The sequence below is a fragment of the Epargyreus clarus genome, unplaced genomic scaffold, assembly GCF_041222505.1.
Source record: "Epargyreus clarus isolate Ecla_fem2 unplaced genomic scaffold, WU_Ecla_fem_2.2 ptg000004l, whole genome shotgun sequence".
Classification (NCBI taxonomy): domain Eukaryota; kingdom Metazoa; phylum Arthropoda; class Insecta; order Lepidoptera; family Hesperiidae; genus Epargyreus; species Epargyreus clarus.
The window spans coordinates 8,842,225-8,862,775 of record NW_027332212.1 but is presented as its reverse complement, the minus strand read 5'-3'; the positions used below and the strand labels follow the sequence as shown (position 1 = coordinate 8,862,775).

Genomic DNA, 20,551 nt, shown 5'->3' with positions numbered 1-20,551 from the left:
TCACTTAAATCGGGTCTTCCGAAATCCTACAATCAGGGAATAAATTTCGTAACAATCCTTTTTTTGCTAGCTCATTCTTTAATTATTAATATATTTTTTCAAGCGTTGTCATACCTTTGCCATCTAGTCTTTACTGTTACCCGAATAATCTTTACCACACAATCTTGCTCTTGCTTACTGCCAACTGTGTGCGATATCGAAATTACCGTAGTACTAGGTAATTGTTTTCATAACGTTTGAGTTCCAAAAATATTTCTTGTTGGAAACAGGGATTAACATCTTTGAAAATATTCATGATCGTTAATATGTACTTAAAATCGCGTTAACATTGTTATCGATAATTCAAAAAATATTCAGCAATGAAGTTCGAAAAATTTAAAGGTTACTAATTTAGATGATTTTTTTTCACTGCGGGCCTAGCCCTGTTACTATAGGAAATATTTGAATATTTTGATATCGATAGTTATTTTTTATATGTTAATATCGTCAATATTCTCTACATCCATGTAAATGTGGACATGATCGATATCTCGATAAAAATAGTCGACAGTTGCATCTCTAAATTTGAGTTTGGTTCCAAAATTCTAACTTTAATCTTTATTATTGCGACATAGTAATCATAGTATTCTACGTACGTAATTATTTTTCAATTTTGCTATAACTATTTATTGCCTTTTAAATGCTGTTTGGTGTTCCTGTTCATTGTTATAATTAAATTAATTTAAGTCTTCAGATTGAGTGGATTTATTGTATGTACATTGTAATAAAATGTAATTTTCTATTTTCAGATAATTTTAATGTAATAGACATGAAATGAGATCAAAAATGTTTTTGGAGTAAATTCACTGACTTTAACTTCTTAATGATAAGGCTTGTGATAAGATAATGTGATTGTGTTTACTCACCGTTCATTTCTGATTCTTACCTTCACCAGTCGCGCGGGCTCGAAATTCCTAACAATACATTTTTACGACTATAATTATAGTGTATAATATAAACAAGTTTATTAAGGAAAATGGGTAATGGAACCAAACAAATATTATTGTTTATTTTAGAGGAATGGAAATTATTATTGCTTTTAACTATTATATTCTGTTTATATTTTTATTATACGAACTCATTTGACTTTTTTGAAAAGAAAGGGGTTAAGTTTATGAAACCAAGTATCCTCTTTGGAAATCTTGGTCCAAGATTTTTTGCAAAACAATCTTTTCATGAATTTCAAGTAGACATAAATAACAACTTTAGAGGTGAACGTTTTGGTGGTAAGTGCTTTTAAAAATTATTATATGTTTTTATTATACTATTATTTTTGTGATTAAATATTATTTCATATTTGAATTACACTATGCAATTATACTAATTGTTGGAGTTATTTTTATTTATTCATCAAATAACATTTACGAAAACATTGTAAAGGTCAAATTTAATGTGTTTCCATTACAGGTTTTTTTGAAGGCCGACGACCAATTCTGTACCTTTTCGATCCAGAATTAATTAAGGCTGTATGCATTCGAGATTTCGAATACTTTGTTGACAGGCAAAGGTTTAACAGCAAGGAACCCAGATATTTAAGCAGGTCTCTTCTTAATTTGAAGGTACTTTATATATGCCCATAGGGCCAACACTTATGTGGCATATTTATGTTATTAAATATTAATATTATTAATTTAAATATACATTCATAATAAATATTAAATGTAAATGAACAACTTATGGTTCAATTGCAAAAGGACTTCCCTTGCACTGTAATGTTTTAAGGTTTTACATGCATTTTAAGTCTGATATAACATATTTATCTTAATTTATTAGGTTCACCACCAGTAAACAATCAATATGGTGAACAGGATGAGAATTTGTTAAGTACCCACTGATATTTATAAAAAAATATCTCTCGACTATCTTTCATATTTCCAGGGCTCAGAATGGAAGGCAGTCCGGAGCACTATCACTCCTTCATTCAGTGCATCAAGACTAAAAATCATGCTACCTCTCATCGAGGTGTGTTCACAACAGATGGTTGAGTTTTTGAACCAATATGGTAAGTAACTCTTTTGCATTTGGGGAGCATGTATGTTTTAGAATGTTTACGAAGAGAATATAATAAATCTTATATTTCAAGACAATTTACATTAGTCACTAATTAAAAATAATTCATTATTAACAAAAAGCAAGGACATCAGACAATTATTTATTTAATAAGCTAACCATGACATACTGACCATGTTAATCTTTTCAATCTACATACATAGATGGATGATTTTTTTTAAATAGAAATTTAATTAAGTATATATAATGTTTGCCATTATTATTGAGGTGTATACCAAATCCATTATTTGGGAAAACTAAAAATCTCTGAAAAAGTTACTGCTAAGTGAAGTATTAAAAAATAGGTAGAAATACCTAGTGACAAAATTATTTGTCATTTATAATAAGACCCTTATCTGCTTCTCTAAATAATAGATGCAAACAAAATATCCATATAGACAAGAGAGTACTAATAACTAGAGTATAGATAGGCCATCAGCAAACAAGAAACATGCATTGTTCACAGTAATAATTCCACAATTGCATTTACAACTTACAAATCTTATTTTCCTAATTAGGTACCTGTAAGACCTACTATGTACTTAATGTGTTTATAAGTAGGTATACAAATACTAAAAAATATAATTGCATTACTTGACCATGAACTTTGCAATAATCACAACCGAAACCATTTGAAATATCCATAACATATTTATGTTAAGTATTTTTTTATTCTTTCTTCATAACAATGTTTCAAACGTTAATTTAGACTCATTTATTTAAATGTATCTACATCGACGATTGTTGTTAGTTTTTGTTTCAAAACTGCGTAATAATTAATTTCACCTACTTATAGCTAAGGATGAATGTTTCAATATTTATTTCTTGGTTTAGTTTAGGTTTGCGTGGACATTCATCGTAAGTATTAGATACTATGAATTTACTGACATCTTAAGATATCCTATATCTAACAAAAGAGGTCTGTGCTTAAGAGAGCATGTTTTTCCGCAGATAAAAGTGAAATAGAGATGAAAGATGTGCTTGGCCATTTTACCCTGGAAGTAATAGGCACTTGCGCATTCGGAATCAAATCTAATGCACTTGAGGATGAAAATGCGCGATTCGTCAAGGTATAACAATTCATTAAGTATTCAATTATTATCTTAAGTATAAATTTTCATAATCGCCGAAAATGCATTTGGAAAGTCATTAATTTTATTATTAACTTAATTGCACATCAAAGATAATAAACATTAAGAAAAAAGCTAACAGGTAACTTCAAGAGGCGGCCTTATCGGTTAACCGATTAAGTCCGGACAACATAGAGGTACTTAATAAATAAGTACTAAAGGTAGGGCGCACTGAGTAGGTACATAAAAATAAAAATGTATAATTTCAGATTTAATTGATGCAAATTAACAATATAACACAACTATAATTATTTTAATTATTAACATGAAGTATATTTATAGGTGTGAGAGTATACTTAGGTAATACAATGTACCCATAGATTATTTATAACAGCAATGGTCACGCGGTTGTTCTAACTTAATGCGTCATATGTATTTATTAGTTTCTGCTAAATAAATCAGAAAATTAAAATACAGCAGTATAAAGCAGTACAAAAAGTTCTAATAAATATTGACGGTATGTTATGAATTGAAAAAGTATTAATTTCTCGTTTAAAACTAGGGCTGTACAATTTAACCGGCAAAGCCGGCTAAAAAAGTTAGCTAAATTAATTAACTAGCTAACCGATAGGCTTAGCTAATTTAACCGGTTAACTTAATTAGCTCAGCTAATTAGCTAACGGCTAACCGGCTAACCGGCTAATTTTTTTTTCAGCTATTCACTGATTCCTTTTCTATAGAAAGGTTCAAAAAATAATATTAAGGCTCTTTTTTTTTGTTTAAAGAAACGATAGTCGCGAAATTTACTTATTTAATATTTTATCAATAATTTAAATAATTATGTTTACTAAAAATAATTATGTGAGTATAAATAATAGTTTTTAGAAAATAATATAATTGAAAATGATAGTCTTTGATAAATACTACAGCAAATTATTACCATAAAATTTGTTTTAATACAAGATTTAAATTGCGCGCGTTTTTTGATTTTTTTTAATGGTGACGTTAATTTGTACAGTAGTTCGTTTTTTAGCCGATGTTTTTTGGTGCGCTGTTATAATTTTCTAGTAGTTATCATATGTGATATTCCAAAGCCGGCGATGTATTGGCGACTCCTCTGGTGTTGCAAATGTCCATAGGCGACGGTGACTGCTTTCCATCAGGTAGCCCGTCTGCCTTATCGTTAGGTTAAATATAAAAAAAAAAAAAAAAAAATGTGACACAAATTTCATATTTTTGATATTTCTCATAAAACTGAAAATCACAATTCAACATAATTATTTAAATTATTGATAAAATATTAAATAAGTAAATTTCGCGACTATCGTTTCTTTAAACAAAAAAAAAGAGCCTTAATATTATTTTTTGAACCTTTCTATAGAAAAGGAATCAGTGAATAGCTGAAAAAAAAATTAGCCGGTTAGCCGGTTAGCCGTTAGCTAATTAGCTGAGCAAATTAAGTTAACCGGTTAAATTAGCTAAGCCTATCGGTTAGCTAGCTAATTAATTTAGCTAACTTTTTTAGCCGGCTTGGCCGGTTAAATTGTACAGCCCTATTTAAAACTTATCAAGATTTTCGATGTTGATATACAGATGAAATCATAATATTATACCTATTTATACTTTCAGGTAGCAGAGAGGTTTAATTATATATCGGGACCGAAGCGTGTGCTTCTATTTTCCCTGCTTATGTTCATGCCAGAATTAATTAGATTCTTGAATATATCATTTTTCAATTACGAGAGTACAAGCGAGTTAATGAGAATGTTGAAAAATACGAAAACTGAAAGAAAAGCTTCTAATATCAGGTAAATAAAAATGTTTGTTAAAAGAATGTTTGTATACACCTGGATGATCAACTTGAAATATTTATTTCAGAAAAAACGACTTTTTGCAACTTCTACTTGATGCAGCTGCTAAGGATCGTGACGAAAATGACAAATCCAAAAATAATACATGTATGTCTTCCCAAATTTTTCAATCCACAATTCTCATGTTTACTAACACCGTAATGTGTCGTACAAGAAATTAATATATTGTCAATTTAAAGTATTTACTTATTTGAAGGTGGTAGAACCCTTTGTAGTTGACTCCGGCGGCACCACCGCCACACCTATTTCTACCTAATAACAGCAGTGTTAGGCGCAAGGGAGACAGACTTTTCCGAGGCGTTCCAGCTTAGTCCTCAGGGGTAGCGGCGCATCTGTGGCCGACCTCAGGTAGGAATATCTAATCCTATCTGGGATTGATTACAGATGTCCATGGGCGGCAGTTGCCACTTACCATCAGGTGGACTGCATGCTCGTCTGCTACCCTTATATTATAAAAAAAAAAAATACTTGTTTGGTTAATATTTTTATGAATGACGATAAATCTGTAAACATAATTGCTTCTTTGGCTGTTCTTTTTTATTTCGCTGTAGGTTTGCGTTTGGCTGCAATCTTATGATGTTAAATGAGATGCAGCCTTAGACAAAACACGCTTGCATAAAATTAGCCTATTCAACTTTGACTTGAAATATCCCAGGTTGTATATATCGGGAAAACAACGAAGGTCGGAGTGAGTTAGTGAGTGAGGCGGGAATGTCATTGTTATTATTTTCCAATTCACAGGTTTGGACGATGATACGATAGACGCGCAATCGCTGCTTTTCCTCATAGCAGGGTACGAAACATCGAGTACATTGCTGTCTTTCGCTACCTACATGATGGCGGTGAAACCAGAACTCCAAGAGAAATTGCGCAATCATATTGAAGAGGTTACTGAAGGCAAAGAAATATCCTACGAAATACTTTCACAGCTCGATTACTTGGAAGCATTTTTGTTGGGTAAGTAACAGTGCGCGCTTTGAATTATATTTTTTGATCTGATAGTCTGAGTTGCTACTTTTCCGTATTTTAATTGAAGTCTGATGAAGAAGAATCAATACTTGTTTTTTCAACAGGGAACTCTAATTACTAGCTTGTTTTTTTCAGTAATGATAATTTTGCTGTTATGTTTTACTTGTCAAACCAGTGGCAATTTCCAAACTTCATATTCTTATTGATTACAGAAACTTTACGCCTGTATCCGCCGGTAGCAAGAGTAGATAGAGTGTGTACAAAGAAATACCTATTACCCGATTCTAACGTACACGTAGACGTCGGAGAGATAGTCTCAATTCCTATCTATGCTTTACATATGAATCCTCAACTATACCCCGATCCTAAAGAGTTTAAACCCGAAAGATTTATGAACGAAGAGAAAAAGAGACCATCGCATTTCTTATCCTTCGGAATTGGACCGAGAAATTGTATCGGTGAGTTTTATTTCTAATTAATTGTGTGTGACCCATTGGATACACCAGCTTCTGTGTATGATTGAGTCCAAGGTATCGTGTTAAATGAGCGTAGAAAATTTTATATTTTTAATTAAAACAGAAAAACATTGGTAAGAGTACATTTGATGCGCATTAGAAATTATACTTTGTAAAATTAGAAATTATACCTGTAATATGCAGTAGTTGTACAAAAAATAAATATATTAACAGCATAAATTATGCTTATATTAAATTAATTGAATATTTCGCTGTAAATAGTTTTTAGTAGTATCTTGGGTTTTTTGTTGCAGGTCTTCGTTTTGCCATGTTCACGGCCAAGTATGCAATGGTTTGCCTTGTAAAGAATTTTAAGTTTTCAACATGTTCCAAAACTGAAAATCCGGTACAGTTTGACCTAAGGTCATTTTTATTAAAAGTGAAGAATGGGCTTTGGGTCAAAATTGAAAAGAAATAAAACTATATATATATATTGATATATATTGTATTTATAAGTAAAATATAGGTATAGAGATTGTTAACATAAAACTTTAACAAGAGTATATTTTATATTGCGGTTTTATGGTAATTTTATGTGATATAAATATTATAACTATGTGACATAAATAACACATATATTACAACAAATGCTATGTGCCCATATGTTACATGTTTTTCGAAACCAAAATACACTTAAAAATTACGCTCGAAAGTTACCACAAAAAATCTGTCACAAATTTGTCACATCATTTAGCTTTTGGGATACATAACTGATTTTAAGCCTGAAATGTTCTTAACTAAGTTATTTTTGTATATTATGATTATCAATATCATGTATTTTGGTGAAGATTGCTATAAAAAATCCTATAGTATTCTTATAGATATCTTCTGTAGGTCTTAGCGAGTCGTTCTCTGGGCCAAACCGTTGCACCATCATTCTGAGGAAAATTATTGAAGTCAAATACAATTATGTCTTGCCATTATTTAAAGTTAACAAAGTATATTTATTTTAATGAAATAATGTATTAACTTACGATTATTATCGTTGGTACAAAGTAATAATTAGACTATAAAAAAATGGATGAATAATAGTGCAAATCTACACATTAAACCAATAACTACCAAGTTTGCCACGTCTAAGGGTGTTAAGATCAATTTTGTAGTTTAAAGTATACAATTTCTGAATCTCGGGCTAAAATTGACTCGAATTTAATACTCAATTAATGTGTCACAAAATGAATCATCATAATTCGTATTTATTATTTAATTGAGTCCCCTCTTGACGCCTAAAGTGCATTTTCTTTTATAACCCGCTAGCGTACCATTTTAGGCCTGTTATTGATAGTCAATTTATCCAATACTAGCTGACCCGGCAAACTTTGTACCGCCTCAAAATCTATTTATCAAATATATGTCATATAAAATATAGCCTATGTTACTCGTGGATAATGTAGCTTTCGAATGGTGAAAGAATTAAAATCGATCCAGTAGTTTTTGAGCCTATTCATTACAATCAAGCAAACAAACAAATTTATAATATTAGTATAGATTTCGCCTACTAAATATCCAACTCTTACAATTTTTACTTATAATAAATTTTCAAATTTGGATCTATGGTAGAAAAAAACTGGATAGATTGATTATTAATAACTAGTGTAAGAGATGATCATTAGCAGAAGCTCCCTTGATATTTATTAATCATCGTAGTCAGGAATCTCAATAACATCCTCATTGAAATCATGATTGATCTTACAACTCTAAGGTACAAATGTTATAAATGTTCAAAGTTTTTGATTTACCGTAAATTTAGCTTAAGTAGTTCCTATTGCGAATTTTATTGTAGTGACATATTGACGGGTACAAGGTTATTCAAGTGTTTATTATATACCATATTATTATATAAATATATTATATTTAATTAAAAAAGGTTTTTTCTTTACTATAAAACCCTACTACTCTCAATTTTCTCGACTTTTGCTAGTTTAAACTTTAAATTGTAACTTAATGCAAATACAATATTACCTTTGTTCATTGCTGAGGCCAACATTATCTAAGCCTGGGCCTCCAAGCAGTGGTTCAGCTGGTACCAATTTTAAGCATGGAAATTTTTCTAGGGCCCATAAAACCATGCCTTCATTTTCATCCAATGTTACTGTACATGTACTGTATATTAACTTTCCACCAGTTTTTAAAACTTTTAAAGCCTGTAAATAAGATTTGTAAATTTAATAGACTTAAAAAAACAATATAACATATATATCTAGTCTTGTTAAATGCATAACAAATTCGTGAAGTTTTAAACTAAAAATATTTTTAATGGACAAAAAAGAGGTTGTAAGCAGTATTGCCACTCTTGTGATATGCTTAATAATAACAAATTACAAAAAATGGTGTGTTTCATACTGATTATTGATACATCAAATCTTAAAAAAAAAATAGATTATTTATGGTGAACATGCAACAATTTATTAAAAATACTAAGAGAGACTTACTGTTGTAAACAATTTTCTCTGTAAATACTTGTAAGAGTCTATAGTTTTTGGATCCATTTTGCTCACTAACTGTGGTCTTTGTCCTAAACCACTACAGGGTGCATCTAGAAGTACTTTATCAAAACAATTTCTTGGAAATGGTGGTTTGCTTATCTCCCCAAAGTGATCTTCAGAATAACACATTGTAGAATCAAAACTAAATGCTTCAACACAAGTAATTCCATGTGATTCGCAATTCTGTTTAATTTTCTTCACTTTGTATTCTGTTTTATCTAAAGCTATAATATGAGCCTGTAAAAAGAGACAACATATTTTAAATATGTTTAATATGAGGACAAAACAAGGCAAGTATCTTAGCTAATGCTGTGTTATAATCTTAATCTTATCCCACATACAACTAAGTTGCTCTAAGGAGTGGTGGTGATGGTTTTATAAGAAAGATTACAATTTGTCACTGTTAAATCATTTTATTCTTATGTAAATGTACTAGTACTTAGACAATGAATCAAGGACAAAAGAAATCTGCCTTATTTTATGTAGTAAATTAACCATAAGTTATAATCTCATTTATTTAGCATCCTCTAGCGTGATATGAAAAATTAAAAATGAAAAACATGGAACAGGTACCTTATTATCAGACATTTCAGCCAAGTGTGTGGTTTTGTTGCCTGGTGCAGCACACATATCCAATATGTTCTCATTGGGCAGAGCATTTACCACCCATCCAGTCACAATTGAGGGCAAATTCTGTAAAAGTACCTCTCCTTTAGGAAAAAGAGTTTCATTCACTACAGGTAACCTCGATTCAGGAAGTATTGTATGAACAGCTATTCCACTAAAACAGAACAGGTCCATATCTAATATTATGCAATGTGTTAGAATCAGAACACGATAACCAACATGAATATGCCAACCTTGATTTATTATCCGAGATTTGAATCGTATGATCCATATTAAAATCCATTAATTCTTTCACCAACACAAGAGTAAATACATAATTTGCAATAAAAGCATGGATCCCAATATTTAATGAACTTTAATACTATGCCTATGTGTGAAAGAAATGTAGATGTTAAATGAATAATTACTTCTGCAAGGCAGTATAATAGTAATAATAAATATATAGACATGCCTAGTTGATAGTGCTTGTATGTTTGTTCATCAGCCACCACATGTAAGTTAAATTATAGTGAAGGATAATAGTACTATAGTCTGCGTAAAACTGCTAGTCTGCTTTGAATATAGTAATGAATTGCATCACCATAGTAAATTGTATGTATACACCTGCTTGCAACAACTTCAAAGTGGACTAGCAGTTTGGGGCAGACTATACCACAGTATGCTAGTAAGGCAATTTTAAGTAAGCTTAAAGCAGTAATAATGATTCATTAAGGAAATTACCTCACAAAATGAATATTTACCTTGGCTGAACTCCTTTATCAAACAAATCACAGCGTAACATCTTGAGATATCCTACTCCAACAAACCGTTTTCTTCCTGTGTATGGAATTTTTAGACCTCTTTTACATTTACCCTCCAAGTCTCCATATATATCAACCTTGTCATTCATTTTGCAGTCTGTAATATGAAATACAAAGGTAGAAATATTAGTAAGGCATGGTAAAAACTATAGAAAACTTTCCTAAATATCTTAACTTCAAAAAATACTGGAATTGCATTAATACTTATACTCTAGTAATATATTAGAATAACTTTTAAAATTAAAGTTTTAAATTCAACTCCTGATAACAAATAATAGGTAATGCTAAAACTAACTAAATATAATCAACATTGGTGAATATAACTTCTTTTAGCCACATGACATACATGTTTCCTGAGACACTGAAAGAATTAACTTCAAAACTTGCTTCCCTGAAATTTCAGCAATGTTGTTAAGAATAGTTATAGACATTGGCCTTATAAGATCAAAGACAGACAGCTAAATTCTACCTCTATATGCAGGTCATAGATTAGTAAAGATACGTCGCCGCCTTGAAATTGAATGAAGCCACAAAAGCTTATTAGTAAGTTCTTTTTTTTATTCTTGACAAATAAAAACATTTTTAGAGAAAATTTACGAATAAATAACTAATACTGCGTAATTAATCTTTACTAATCTATGATGTAGGTATAGTAAATAGTACATAGTCTCACCTGAAAGAAGACCTAGTACACCAGGTGCAAACACATGAGCACCTCTCAAAACTGCAGCAGCACATAATGCGTCTACAATAACTTCTTTCCCACTTGTTGCTATAGCCGGCTCCAACATCCATTGCTCCAGTATCAAGCAATCCGGTTTTAAAAAATAAAACTTAGGAATTTCCGGTGCATTTAACTCCTCATTTTGCTGGAATTAACGATGTATTTATTTATATTTTACTTTTGCAAAAGTATATTTTACAACACTACACACTACATTACTTAAGTAATGAATGTGTTATTTACCTCTGTTAAGAACTTTGTCAGTTTCTCTAAGTCCGTTCCTTTTAACTTGTTTATTCTGAACGTTGTATATTTAGGAGTTTCAGAGAGCCAATTCTGAATCGAATGCATACTACAGAATAACTTTAATTTTCAACTTGACATCACTTGCAACTAATCATAAAATTGAAATGATATTCAGTTTTAGAAACAAGTTTTTAAATAAAATCAAATTCAAATAAATAGGTTATCGCTGAATTCGGTATTGACACTTGACACTTTGACAGATTGTTGACAGAAGGAGACAACAGACTATGTGTATAGCATACATAATATAACAGAAGGAAAAAAATCGATATCCACAAAGTCTATGATTGTTGTTCTTGCTACGTTCAATAATACTATTGATCAGTCTTTAGTCAATATTATTGATAGTGAGTGACATTATTATCCAAAGAGGGATGAATACAATTTTATTGTCTCTTCAGACACAGTACAAATATTTCTACTGTGCTTCAGACTTACGATTATATATTTTCAAAGAAATTAATATATTTTTTTTATTTGTCTGTAGAGTAGTCAATGTGTGTTTTATTGATTGTAGTTGTTTCTAAAGTTGCAAGTCATATCATTAAGTTATTAATATAGGTTACTATACTCTTTGGTTTTATATATAAAGGTTCTAGGTTGACTGAATTTTAGAATAAGATAGCTGGCAGCCAAAGATTAAGATGGGTATACTCTTTGGTCTACTCACACACCTGCTGCAGGGGCAATCTAAGGTGCACAATCGTAGCGATATCGGGAATATCTCTGCTCTGCACACTTCACAGCAGTGCACTGCAGTCATCTGCACAGTCCAGCGTTATAGAGTATGTTGACCTGCTTAATTTATGGTGGTGGGGGCTGTCTAGGCACCAAGGGTGGTCTCGCGCCGGCCATCCTGCCGCAGGGCCAATCTAGGATATTGCCCCTGCTCATCTGTTCACAATTAAGGTGGCAATTAAGGGTCATCCCCACTCTTAGAGACTAGATTGCCTCTGCGGCAGGTGTGTAAGTAGCCCGTCAACTATATGCTGGCAGCGCCAGGAATATGTTTTGTTTTTGTCTTGTGCCATCATACTACGAGTTAATAACAGACTTAAAAATATGAAAGAAACAAAGTATTATCTCATGTTTAATAGATTCTTACAGATTATTAACTACAATACCTATTTATAAATCTGTTTGAATTAATTAATCCGTGTAGTTCACACAGATTAAATTGTAAACTACTGTAAAGTGAACCACGAAGGAAGCGTCGCATTTTACGAAAGTCTGATGTTGTTTCACACAGGTTGTTCGATACAGGATAGTATTTGTATTGATGTTCCAATGATTATGATTTGTTTTACTTTGTGACTACACAAGTCATTCAAACACACTTCGTATTTCTATGGGGAACCTGCAAATCAGTATACGAAGAGCAGCTATATAAAAAAGTAATAGGGTAGTTGAAAATCGATAAATATGAAAAACTAAAAATATCTTGAAATGCCATAGATTAGTAAGATAAACATTAAAATTGGGGAAAAAAAGCTTTCGTCTATAAAATATCGTGTTTCCATTTGCTTACACAAAAAGAATGATGATGAATGTGATGACGATGGCTATGAATAATATTTCCCATACCATAAATATGTAGCTACATCTACATTTCGAGCGTATTACTTTACTTCAAAAAATAAATATATAAATAATTTGTTAAGAATACAAATTAAAATACGAATTAATTTGAAACACATTATTTAAATTTAAACCTATTGTTTACCAATAATTACTGTTTTATGTTAATTTAAAGACATTTTGAAAATAAATATTGAAAAAAAAGAACTAACTCTGATATTTAGCTTTTACAGGATCAATTTTATTTCTCACTGGCCACTTTTCGCCGATACGTGGCATAGGCACGAACAACTTCCACGTTCGCCGCCATTTTGACATCCAGCGAATTGTAGAGACTTCACTGGATTGAAGCGTTTTTTCTTCATATTGCATAGATTTCTTTCTGAAAATGTAAGTAAAACAGGATCATCTATTAACAATTCAATTAATATTTATGAATAAATGCATTAAACAGTGTTATTACATTACGAACGAGGGGTGGTGACCGCAACAGAATTACCAACGGCGAAGTCAGCCAATCTTTGTCTTAAAATTCTGTTGGTTGAAGAATACAACAGTTTAAGTGCTCGTTATAAGGGGTTTTCTCATTATCTAACTTTGATGAAGGTAGTAGTGTAATAACAACTGTTTTCTTATTTCGTCGTAAAGATGTGTACACAGTTCTACTATGCATGTACTTGCCATGTCATTATCATTGATTATAGTAACGTATAGACTGATGGATGAGTCAGAGTGAATAGGGATTCTATTAATCGTGTAAATCCTTTTTCAGACTACATAAAAAGCTGCAAAATGGGGAATATGTTTGCAAATTTATTTAAAGGCCTATTTGGCAAGAAAGAAATGAGAATATTGATGGTTGGATTAGATGCAGCTGGTAAAACCACAATCCTATATAAACTTAAATTAGGCGAAATTGTTACAACAATTCCCACTATTGGTGAGTATTACTCATATTATAATACATTTTATGTGATTAGTGATCAATAAAACATATTTTTACTGATACATTATGTTTACAAATTTATCTTTGTATGCTCATATTGGCTTATTTTATTCATATTAGCACAATTGCGAAATCCTTTCAATTTTGGAAAAAATATGTTATGAAACTAAAGTTAATCATTGTGAAATTTAAATAAAATTAATTAATAAAGTAATTATTTACCAGATAATATTAATTTTTACTATCACCATCAATTTAATTACTTGCATAATTTTTGTATATTATAAAAAAAAACAGTTTTTTTATAAAATATTTGTTTTATCATCAGCTTTCTTAGATATTTTTATGACATTTATAACTTTTCACAACCAACCAACTTTTATAAAAAAACAATATATACAGGTTTGTATTTTTATAGATTTGCACATAAAATTGGTTATTTGATAAAGAAAAAACAAGTTGGATCAATATAATTTAAATCAGGTTTTTAAATGTTACAGTATAACATGTTTTAAATTAAATAAGCTCATGATTCTCATTAAATATTTTTAGGTCAAGGTTTAAAATGTTCTGATTATTTTGTGTTAAAGTACTAAATGAAATTTAAAAACTTGGTTAGATTTTAATTGTCAGTGAGTGACTAATCGATTGGTTTTAGTCATTGATACTAAACAGTGATTAATAAAAACTAAGCCAAATTGAAAATGTCCACTGTCAATGTTAATAACATTGTTATAAAATTAGAGACTTGAAGCCTTGTTTCAAAAAGCTTTTAAGTGTAACTACAGGAAATATTTAAATAAAAATTAAATCACATGGGTATACTAAAATGGTATGTTAGTGCAACTGACACTATCAACCCTTAAAGTACAAAAAAGTAGTTTGTGTTACTGCTAATAAATTGTCAATTGTGTGATGGTAATTTGTCAATTAAGCATAGCTACATAAAAAAATTTACCATTGTAAAAAAAAAATAGATTTAAGAAGTGTAGCTTAATATTTTATAATACTTATTTGTTTTGGTTTTAACTTCTCATAATACACTTAAAGAGGGAATTAAATAGGTATTAACTAATTTCTAAATACTACTAATTACTAAATAATTTCTCATTATTTCTTAATCAGATTAAAACTAGAAAGTTGAGTAGGCTTGTTGCATAATATGCTCATGTGTAATAGCATATCAATTGTCAGATTGACAAATGTATGATTATTGCAGGTTTCAATGTGGAGACTGTAGAATACAAAAACATCAGTTTCACCGTGTGGGACGTCGGTGGTCAGGACAAAATCAGACCGCTGTGGAGGCATTACTTCCAGAATACACAGGTAATTATGATCTAAGTTTCATTAGGATTTATGAAGGTGGCAGCATCATCTCTACACCAATTTCTGACTAACAACAGCAGTGTTAAGCGCTGCTGCGTTCTGGTTTGAAGGGTTTGGTTACATACTTATGGGAGGCATTCCAGCTTAGTACTCAGGGGTAGCAGCTGTTTGTGACTTCAGGTAGGAATCTAATCTTATCTGGGGTTGATTACAGATGGTTCTGCACGACAGGAGCCACTTACCATCAGGTGGCCTGCATGCTCATACTACTCTTATATCATAAAAAAAGTATCTCCGTTAAAATTTATGCTGTGCATTTAATAAACTGGCATTTATTCAGTATAACTAGTGTAGGTGTGATGATTACACAAAGTATAAAATAAATACAATGTTATACTTGTTACAATGTGTTTATAGTTTATAGCTATTCTGAGCTATAGTTGTATTTTAATTATAGTGCTCTGAATAAAATTTCCTATTGATACTGACAAACTTATAAAATGGAATTATTAAAATGTTTTTATGTGAGATAACAATCTCATATACATATGTAGCTACATATTTCCACATTTATATATTTTTTCTAGATTATATAAGTGAGATGTATATTGTAACAGTAACATTGGCCTAATTTAGATATATTTCATCTGGAATAGGATAACTTGTTTGAATTATAAACAGATTTTATATTGATATGACCCTGGAATTATATGATAGGTACTTGTTACAAGACACATGTTTCCATACAAGTTTCACAGTGAACATGTTAAGAAATAAAGGATAGATTTTGTCGCTGAGTATTGTAATATTCCTATTATTGAAATGTTTCATTTTTGTTTCATATCATCAAGTAATCCACTCAGTCATATATGTAAATGAAATGAGTTGTTGAGTAAACATTTTGGACATGTGCATGATTGTCAATAAAAATGATTTGTTTAAAGTAAATTAATTTCATCATTACTTCAAGCCCTAACCATTTGTAACAACTAATCATTAAACACAGTATATTTAAAATATGTTCAATAATAATAATCTGCTGTAAATATTAATGATACATGCTATGCAAATGATAAAGGCTATTACATCATAAATGATGAATAATGTTTTGGGGCTGCCTACATTTGTTTCAATCTATGTAAAATATATTATTAAAAGTTAAGTAGTAGTTCAACTGTAATTTGAAAATAATTTTTACATACTTATTGGCATAATTTAACAAAAAAGATATCAGTTTTTAAACTTGAGCCTTTACTTCTAACTACAATACATTATGGGGTATAGACTAGTATAGTCCGCGCCAAACTGCTAGTCCGCTCTGAAGTTGTTGCGAGCAGGAGTTATACAATTTGCTATGGCGACGTGATTCATTTCTATATTCAGAGCGGACTAGCAGTTTTGCGCGGACTATACGAGTGTTACATTATTTATTTAGGATGAAATATAAATGACTAGTTAATATTATCTGTAAAGTAATAATTAGAGTATCACATATAAATTTGTAATACAAATTTTATGTTGTAAATTACTGTTATACAGTTAATAAATAAATCAAGTATTGTTGATAGGTTGATAAAAAAAGATTTTCCTTTTTTTGTTTCTATAGTTAGTAGTTGGTTATTATTTACTGGAGTGGAATGTATTTGCTTGCAGGGTCTCATCTTCGTAGTAGACAGTAACGATCGGGAGCGTATAGGCGAAGCGCGGGAGGAGCTCATGCGGATGTTAAGTGAAGACGAACTACGAGATGCTGTGCTCCTGATCTTTGCAAACAAACAGGTGAGATAAAAACATGAGGCAACCTCATAAATTTTTTGGGTAATTAAATCTTAATTATATGTTAGTTATAAATAGTAATAACATGTAGATATTCTGGAAGTGTCATTAGCACATAGGACTGTGGAATGGCATAGAATATGCTATTTAAGTAATTACAGATGTTGTAAATATGATTATTTGCACAAGAGTGGCGCGGCATGCATTCAATTAAATTGCGCCGTATTTTGAATCACGTGTTTCATTTTATTGAATCTACATACATACAAAATATTTAGAATGAAAATAAACAGACATTACTAAATAATTAAAGAAATGTGTATAAATAGAACTAAGTACAAAACTAATCCTATAATACAAGTTGAATAATCTTTCAGATTATTATTATGATTGATAAGATACATAATGCTTTTTTGCCAATAATTCAAGATAATCAACATTTTAAATGTTATCCCTCCAGTATTTTTTCTGTTTCAAACAAATAAATTGGTAAAAAAATATTCTCAACAGACTAGAGGAAAACTATTCTTTAAGTGGTAGATACTTTCACTTTTTTTTGTTAAAGTGTATTTTAATGAAGTATTGTTGTTTTGCGCGATAGGATCTTCCAAACGCGATGAACGCGGCCGAGATAACGGACAAGCTGGGCCTGCACTCGTTGCGCAACCGCAACTGGTACATCCAGGCGACGTGCGCCACCTCCGGCGACGGGCTCTACGAGGGCCTCGACTGGCTCTCCAACCAGCTGAAGAATGCCAACCGCTAACCGCATGTGCGCTATCAACTCACAGACAAATCTGATTACTGAAAGAGACTATGGTTTAAGATATGTTAACTTTATTTGCTATAAATGAATACAATGTATTATGTGCGGAATCAAATGTATTACCGACGCGTCACCCGGCGACCGAGCTCGCATCGCACTCCGCGCCGCTCCGCCGCGCCGATATCACAATGTTGCAATAGAAAGTGTACAATCGAGCCAGGGGTCACGCTGTACTCGTCGTGGTACCACGGTCCACACTGAGATGCGTTGTCTGTTCGATCCCTGTTGACGTTGAACAAATATAGTGTGTAAAGTTAATGCAAAATTACAATTTTGTTTATAATTAACAGTAAACAAAGCGTACGTGTACACTTAACGAGTGATCGCGCCTTGTGAAGTGGATAGGTATGTGTAGCTGACTCGTGATAAAGTGAATCACAGCATAACATGTTTTATATATAATACTATAATGTGGAATATGTGGAATAAGTTGTCATAATAAAGTATTTAAAGTTAATTCACTTTTATCTTTAATTCATTAGTGTTTACTTAGAGGACACCTGTAGTGACCTAAAGTACTAGGATGGTCTCTGTAAACTTTAAATTTAGATACATCTGTGGAGTAAGGTACACAGTGTAGAACATAGTCGTTTGAGATATTATAAAATATCTATGAAAATGGGTTAGTTCCCAATATTTTTGCTTTGCTTTGGGAAGGCCCAGAGATACCACATGGGGTATAATTGGGTTTATTAGCAGGTCCAAGGACGCATGTCCCGTGGTCGCAGTCTCCGAGCAGCCGCCATCCGCCGCCCTCCTATTCACATCGCGTGACCTCTTCTTACTATTTGTATTCCACTTTGATTGTGCGGTGATATTTACCATCAATTCGTGTGTATTCCACTTATTATTTGAGCGACTTATTGTATGGATGATAGTTTATTTTTATGGAAGTTAACTAGGTAGAGTAAGCTGTTATGTATTTTACAGTCGAACCACTTCAGATCGACGGTTCTCGTTTGTCTGACCCGCTTATTACGATGAACCCGCATTTATAGTTGACTTTACGTGACGGACCGAGATTAGGTTATAAATGTATTAGAAAACACTGTGTTATTTTGAGAAGTGTTTCTACCTACCGGGGAACAGTGCTCAGAATTCTCGGTGGTAATTTTTTGCTCTTACACAATTAATTATAACTTAGCATTTTTATAATAATTTAGGAGAAATTGTTAAAACACAATTCAAGGATATAATTATGCGGCAAGTGTGGTGGATAGATTTTTTTTATTATAACGGAAATCAAGAAGTCTAATGAAGAGAAAATGTGACATTCCGGTTTGTCTTAATGCTGTATTATGGAATAAAATATCCTCACCAAGTTTTGTCTTTGTATTAGTCCCTTAAATTGTTGTTATGTGGCTTTCCAATAAAACTTAAGAAATAATGTAACCGATATTGTCATTTTATTAACTATTACTATTCTAACTTTTATTATTACTTACTATTTATTTTTGCTTTCAACATTTTTTGTAGGCATTTTTACTAATATAGTATTATGACCGCTCGAGGTTGGTTTATTATTTTGTAATCCAATCCCATTATGCTAATGGTATTTTTTTTCGTATAGCTATTTGGTTTAGTTCAATAATGAGGATAAATAATAAATCTAATAATAAATCTGTGTGTATTGGTAGCGGTTTTGGCTGTGACATTGGTAGCTGGTAGGTAAAGTTAAAACTAAAACTAAATTTTAACTTTAACATGTAAATGTATTGATATTTTAAATAGATTGACTCCTAATTTTATGAATAGAGTTACGGTTTTCTTGGGGAAAATGATGACACTGAAAAAATGATTATTCTAGGATGTTCAGTCTATTATAGTCCGTGCCAAACTGCTAGTCCGCTCTGAAGTTGTTGCGAGCAGGTGTAGTCATACAATTTGCTATGGCGACGCGATTCATTTCTATATTCAGAGCGGACTAGTAGTTTTACGCGGACTATACTTAATTCAAAACAAATGATTTCAGCCTTAGATAAAATTGACATTTTCGTAACGAGGTCTTTATTAAGTCAGTACACACAGACGAATTAACAAAATAGACTCTTAATCTGACAATGTATTTTGTGGAATTACGTCATCCAAATATTTACAGTCTCGTCACGCCTTTGCATTACACTGATCCCACAAAGTGACAACTTTGCTCGAATCAATTTATTTGCACTCCGAGCTGATGTGTGCAACCTCATCTAAAATTCGTAGCCTCGAATACCGTAGACAGTTTTATCAGTATAGTAAATGATTACCTAAAAAGATGATTATTGTATACAGGCATATAATCATCGATCTTAACATGTTTTATTGACATTAAACTATTTAAAAATATTAACTACTCGAGTTACTTGTCTGAGTAAGTCGCCATTAACTTCTTACTATTTCGGAAATAATGAGTGGAAATAATAAGCATAACTTTGCAGTTACGCTTTTAACGTTATCGTCAAGGGGGGAAGGGGGATAACAGTGGCGTAGTAAAGCTACGTGCTGGCCGGGTGAATGAGTTGGCGAAAAAATGTTCCCATTTGAAGATTTTAGGGATCCATGCTACGGGGAGGAGGTATACCTCTTAAGCAGATTGAAGGTGGTAAAAGACTGTGGTTCGACTTCGGTGACACCACTGCCACACCTATGCGTAAAACC

The 20,551-nt window shown here is 31.5% G+C and overlaps 3 protein-coding genes across 3 annotated transcripts; 2 read left to right on the top strand and 1 right to left on the bottom strand.

Annotated features, from left to right (window-relative positions):
• Nucleotides 1-535: 535 nt before the first annotated feature.
• CYP354A1 (cytochrome P450 9e2-like) lies at nucleotides 536-6,933 on the top strand. The gene is made up of 10 exons (XM_073093132.1): nucleotides 536-631; nucleotides 789-1,265; nucleotides 1,447-1,598; nucleotides 1,918-2,041; nucleotides 3,040-3,158; nucleotides 4,788-4,966; nucleotides 5,037-5,116; nucleotides 5,771-5,986; nucleotides 6,211-6,456; nucleotides 6,768-6,933. Exons 2-10 carry the CDS (start codon nucleotides 1,016-1,018, stop codon nucleotides 6,929-6,931), a joined length of 1,530 nt encoding a protein of 509 aa, XP_072949233.1. The 5' UTR covers nucleotides 536-631; nucleotides 789-1,015; the 3' UTR covers nucleotides 6,932-6,933.
• Nucleotides 6,934-6,945: 12 nt separating this feature from the next.
• Nucleotides 6,946-11,646, bottom strand: LOC140757427 (tRNA (cytosine(72)-C(5))-methyltransferase NSUN6). Its single transcript, XM_073093131.1, has 7 exons — nucleotides 11,394-11,646; nucleotides 11,100-11,295; nucleotides 10,367-10,523; nucleotides 9,573-9,780; nucleotides 8,946-9,236; nucleotides 8,476-8,657; nucleotides 6,946-7,391 (listed from the first exon to the last, which is right to left on the bottom strand). Exons 1-7 carry the CDS (start codon nucleotides 11,499-11,501, stop codon nucleotides 7,256-7,258), a joined length of 1,278 nt encoding a protein of 425 aa, XP_072949232.1. The 5' UTR covers nucleotides 11,502-11,646; the 3' UTR covers nucleotides 6,946-7,255.
• Nucleotides 11,647-13,269: 1,623 nt separating this feature from the next.
• On the top strand, nucleotides 13,270-19,232 carry Arf79F (ADP-ribosylation factor 1). The gene is made up of 5 exons (XM_073093128.1): nucleotides 13,270-13,424; nucleotides 13,807-13,974; nucleotides 15,200-15,309; nucleotides 16,963-17,088; nucleotides 17,687-19,232. Exons 2-5 carry the CDS (start codon nucleotides 13,827-13,829, stop codon nucleotides 17,849-17,851), a joined length of 549 nt encoding a protein of 182 aa, XP_072949229.1. The 5' UTR covers nucleotides 13,270-13,424; nucleotides 13,807-13,826; the 3' UTR covers nucleotides 17,852-19,232.
• Nucleotides 19,233-20,551: the final 1,319 nt, after the last annotated feature.

What these genes read in the sequence shown, in the direction of transcription:
- CYP354A1 (XM_073093132.1), top strand. Translation starts at nt 1,016, where the DNA reads ATGGGTAATGGAACCAAACAAATATTATTGTTTATTTTAGAGGAATGG. An exon ending in AGAAAAGCTTCTAATATCAG is followed by an intron (nt 4,967 to 5,036) that starts GTAAATAAAAAT and finishes TATTTATTTCAG; the next exon opens with AAAAAACGACTTTTTGCAAC. An exon ending in TGGACCGAGAAATTGTATCG is followed by an intron (nt 6,457 to 6,767) that starts GTGAGTTTTATT and finishes TTTTTGTTGCAG; the next exon opens with GTCTTCGTTTTGCCATGTTC.
- LOC140757427 (XM_073093131.1), bottom strand. Translation starts at nt 11,501, where the DNA reads ATGCATTCGATTCAGAATTGGCTCTCTGAAACTCCTAAATATACAACG. An exon ending in TGACAAAGTTCTTAACAGAG is followed by an intron (nt 11,296 to 11,393) that starts GTAAATAACACA and finishes CGTTAATTCCAG; the next exon opens with CAAAATGAGGAGTTAAATGC. An exon ending in TGTACTAGGTCTTCTTTCAG is followed by an intron (nt 10,524 to 11,099) that starts GTGAGACTATGT and finishes TTCATATTACAG; the next exon opens with ACTGCAAAATGAATGACAAG.
- Arf79F (XM_073093128.1), top strand. Translation starts at nt 13,827, where the DNA reads ATGGGGAATATGTTTGCAAATTTATTTAAAGGCCTATTTGGCAAGAAA. An exon ending in TACAACAATTCCCACTATTG is followed by an intron (nt 13,975 to 15,199) that starts GTGAGTATTACT and finishes TGATTATTGCAG; the next exon opens with GTTTCAATGTGGAGACTGTA. An exon ending in TGATCTTTGCAAACAAACAG is followed by an intron (nt 17,089 to 17,686) that starts GTGAGATAAAAA and finishes TTTGCGCGATAG; the next exon opens with GATCTTCCAAACGCGATGAA.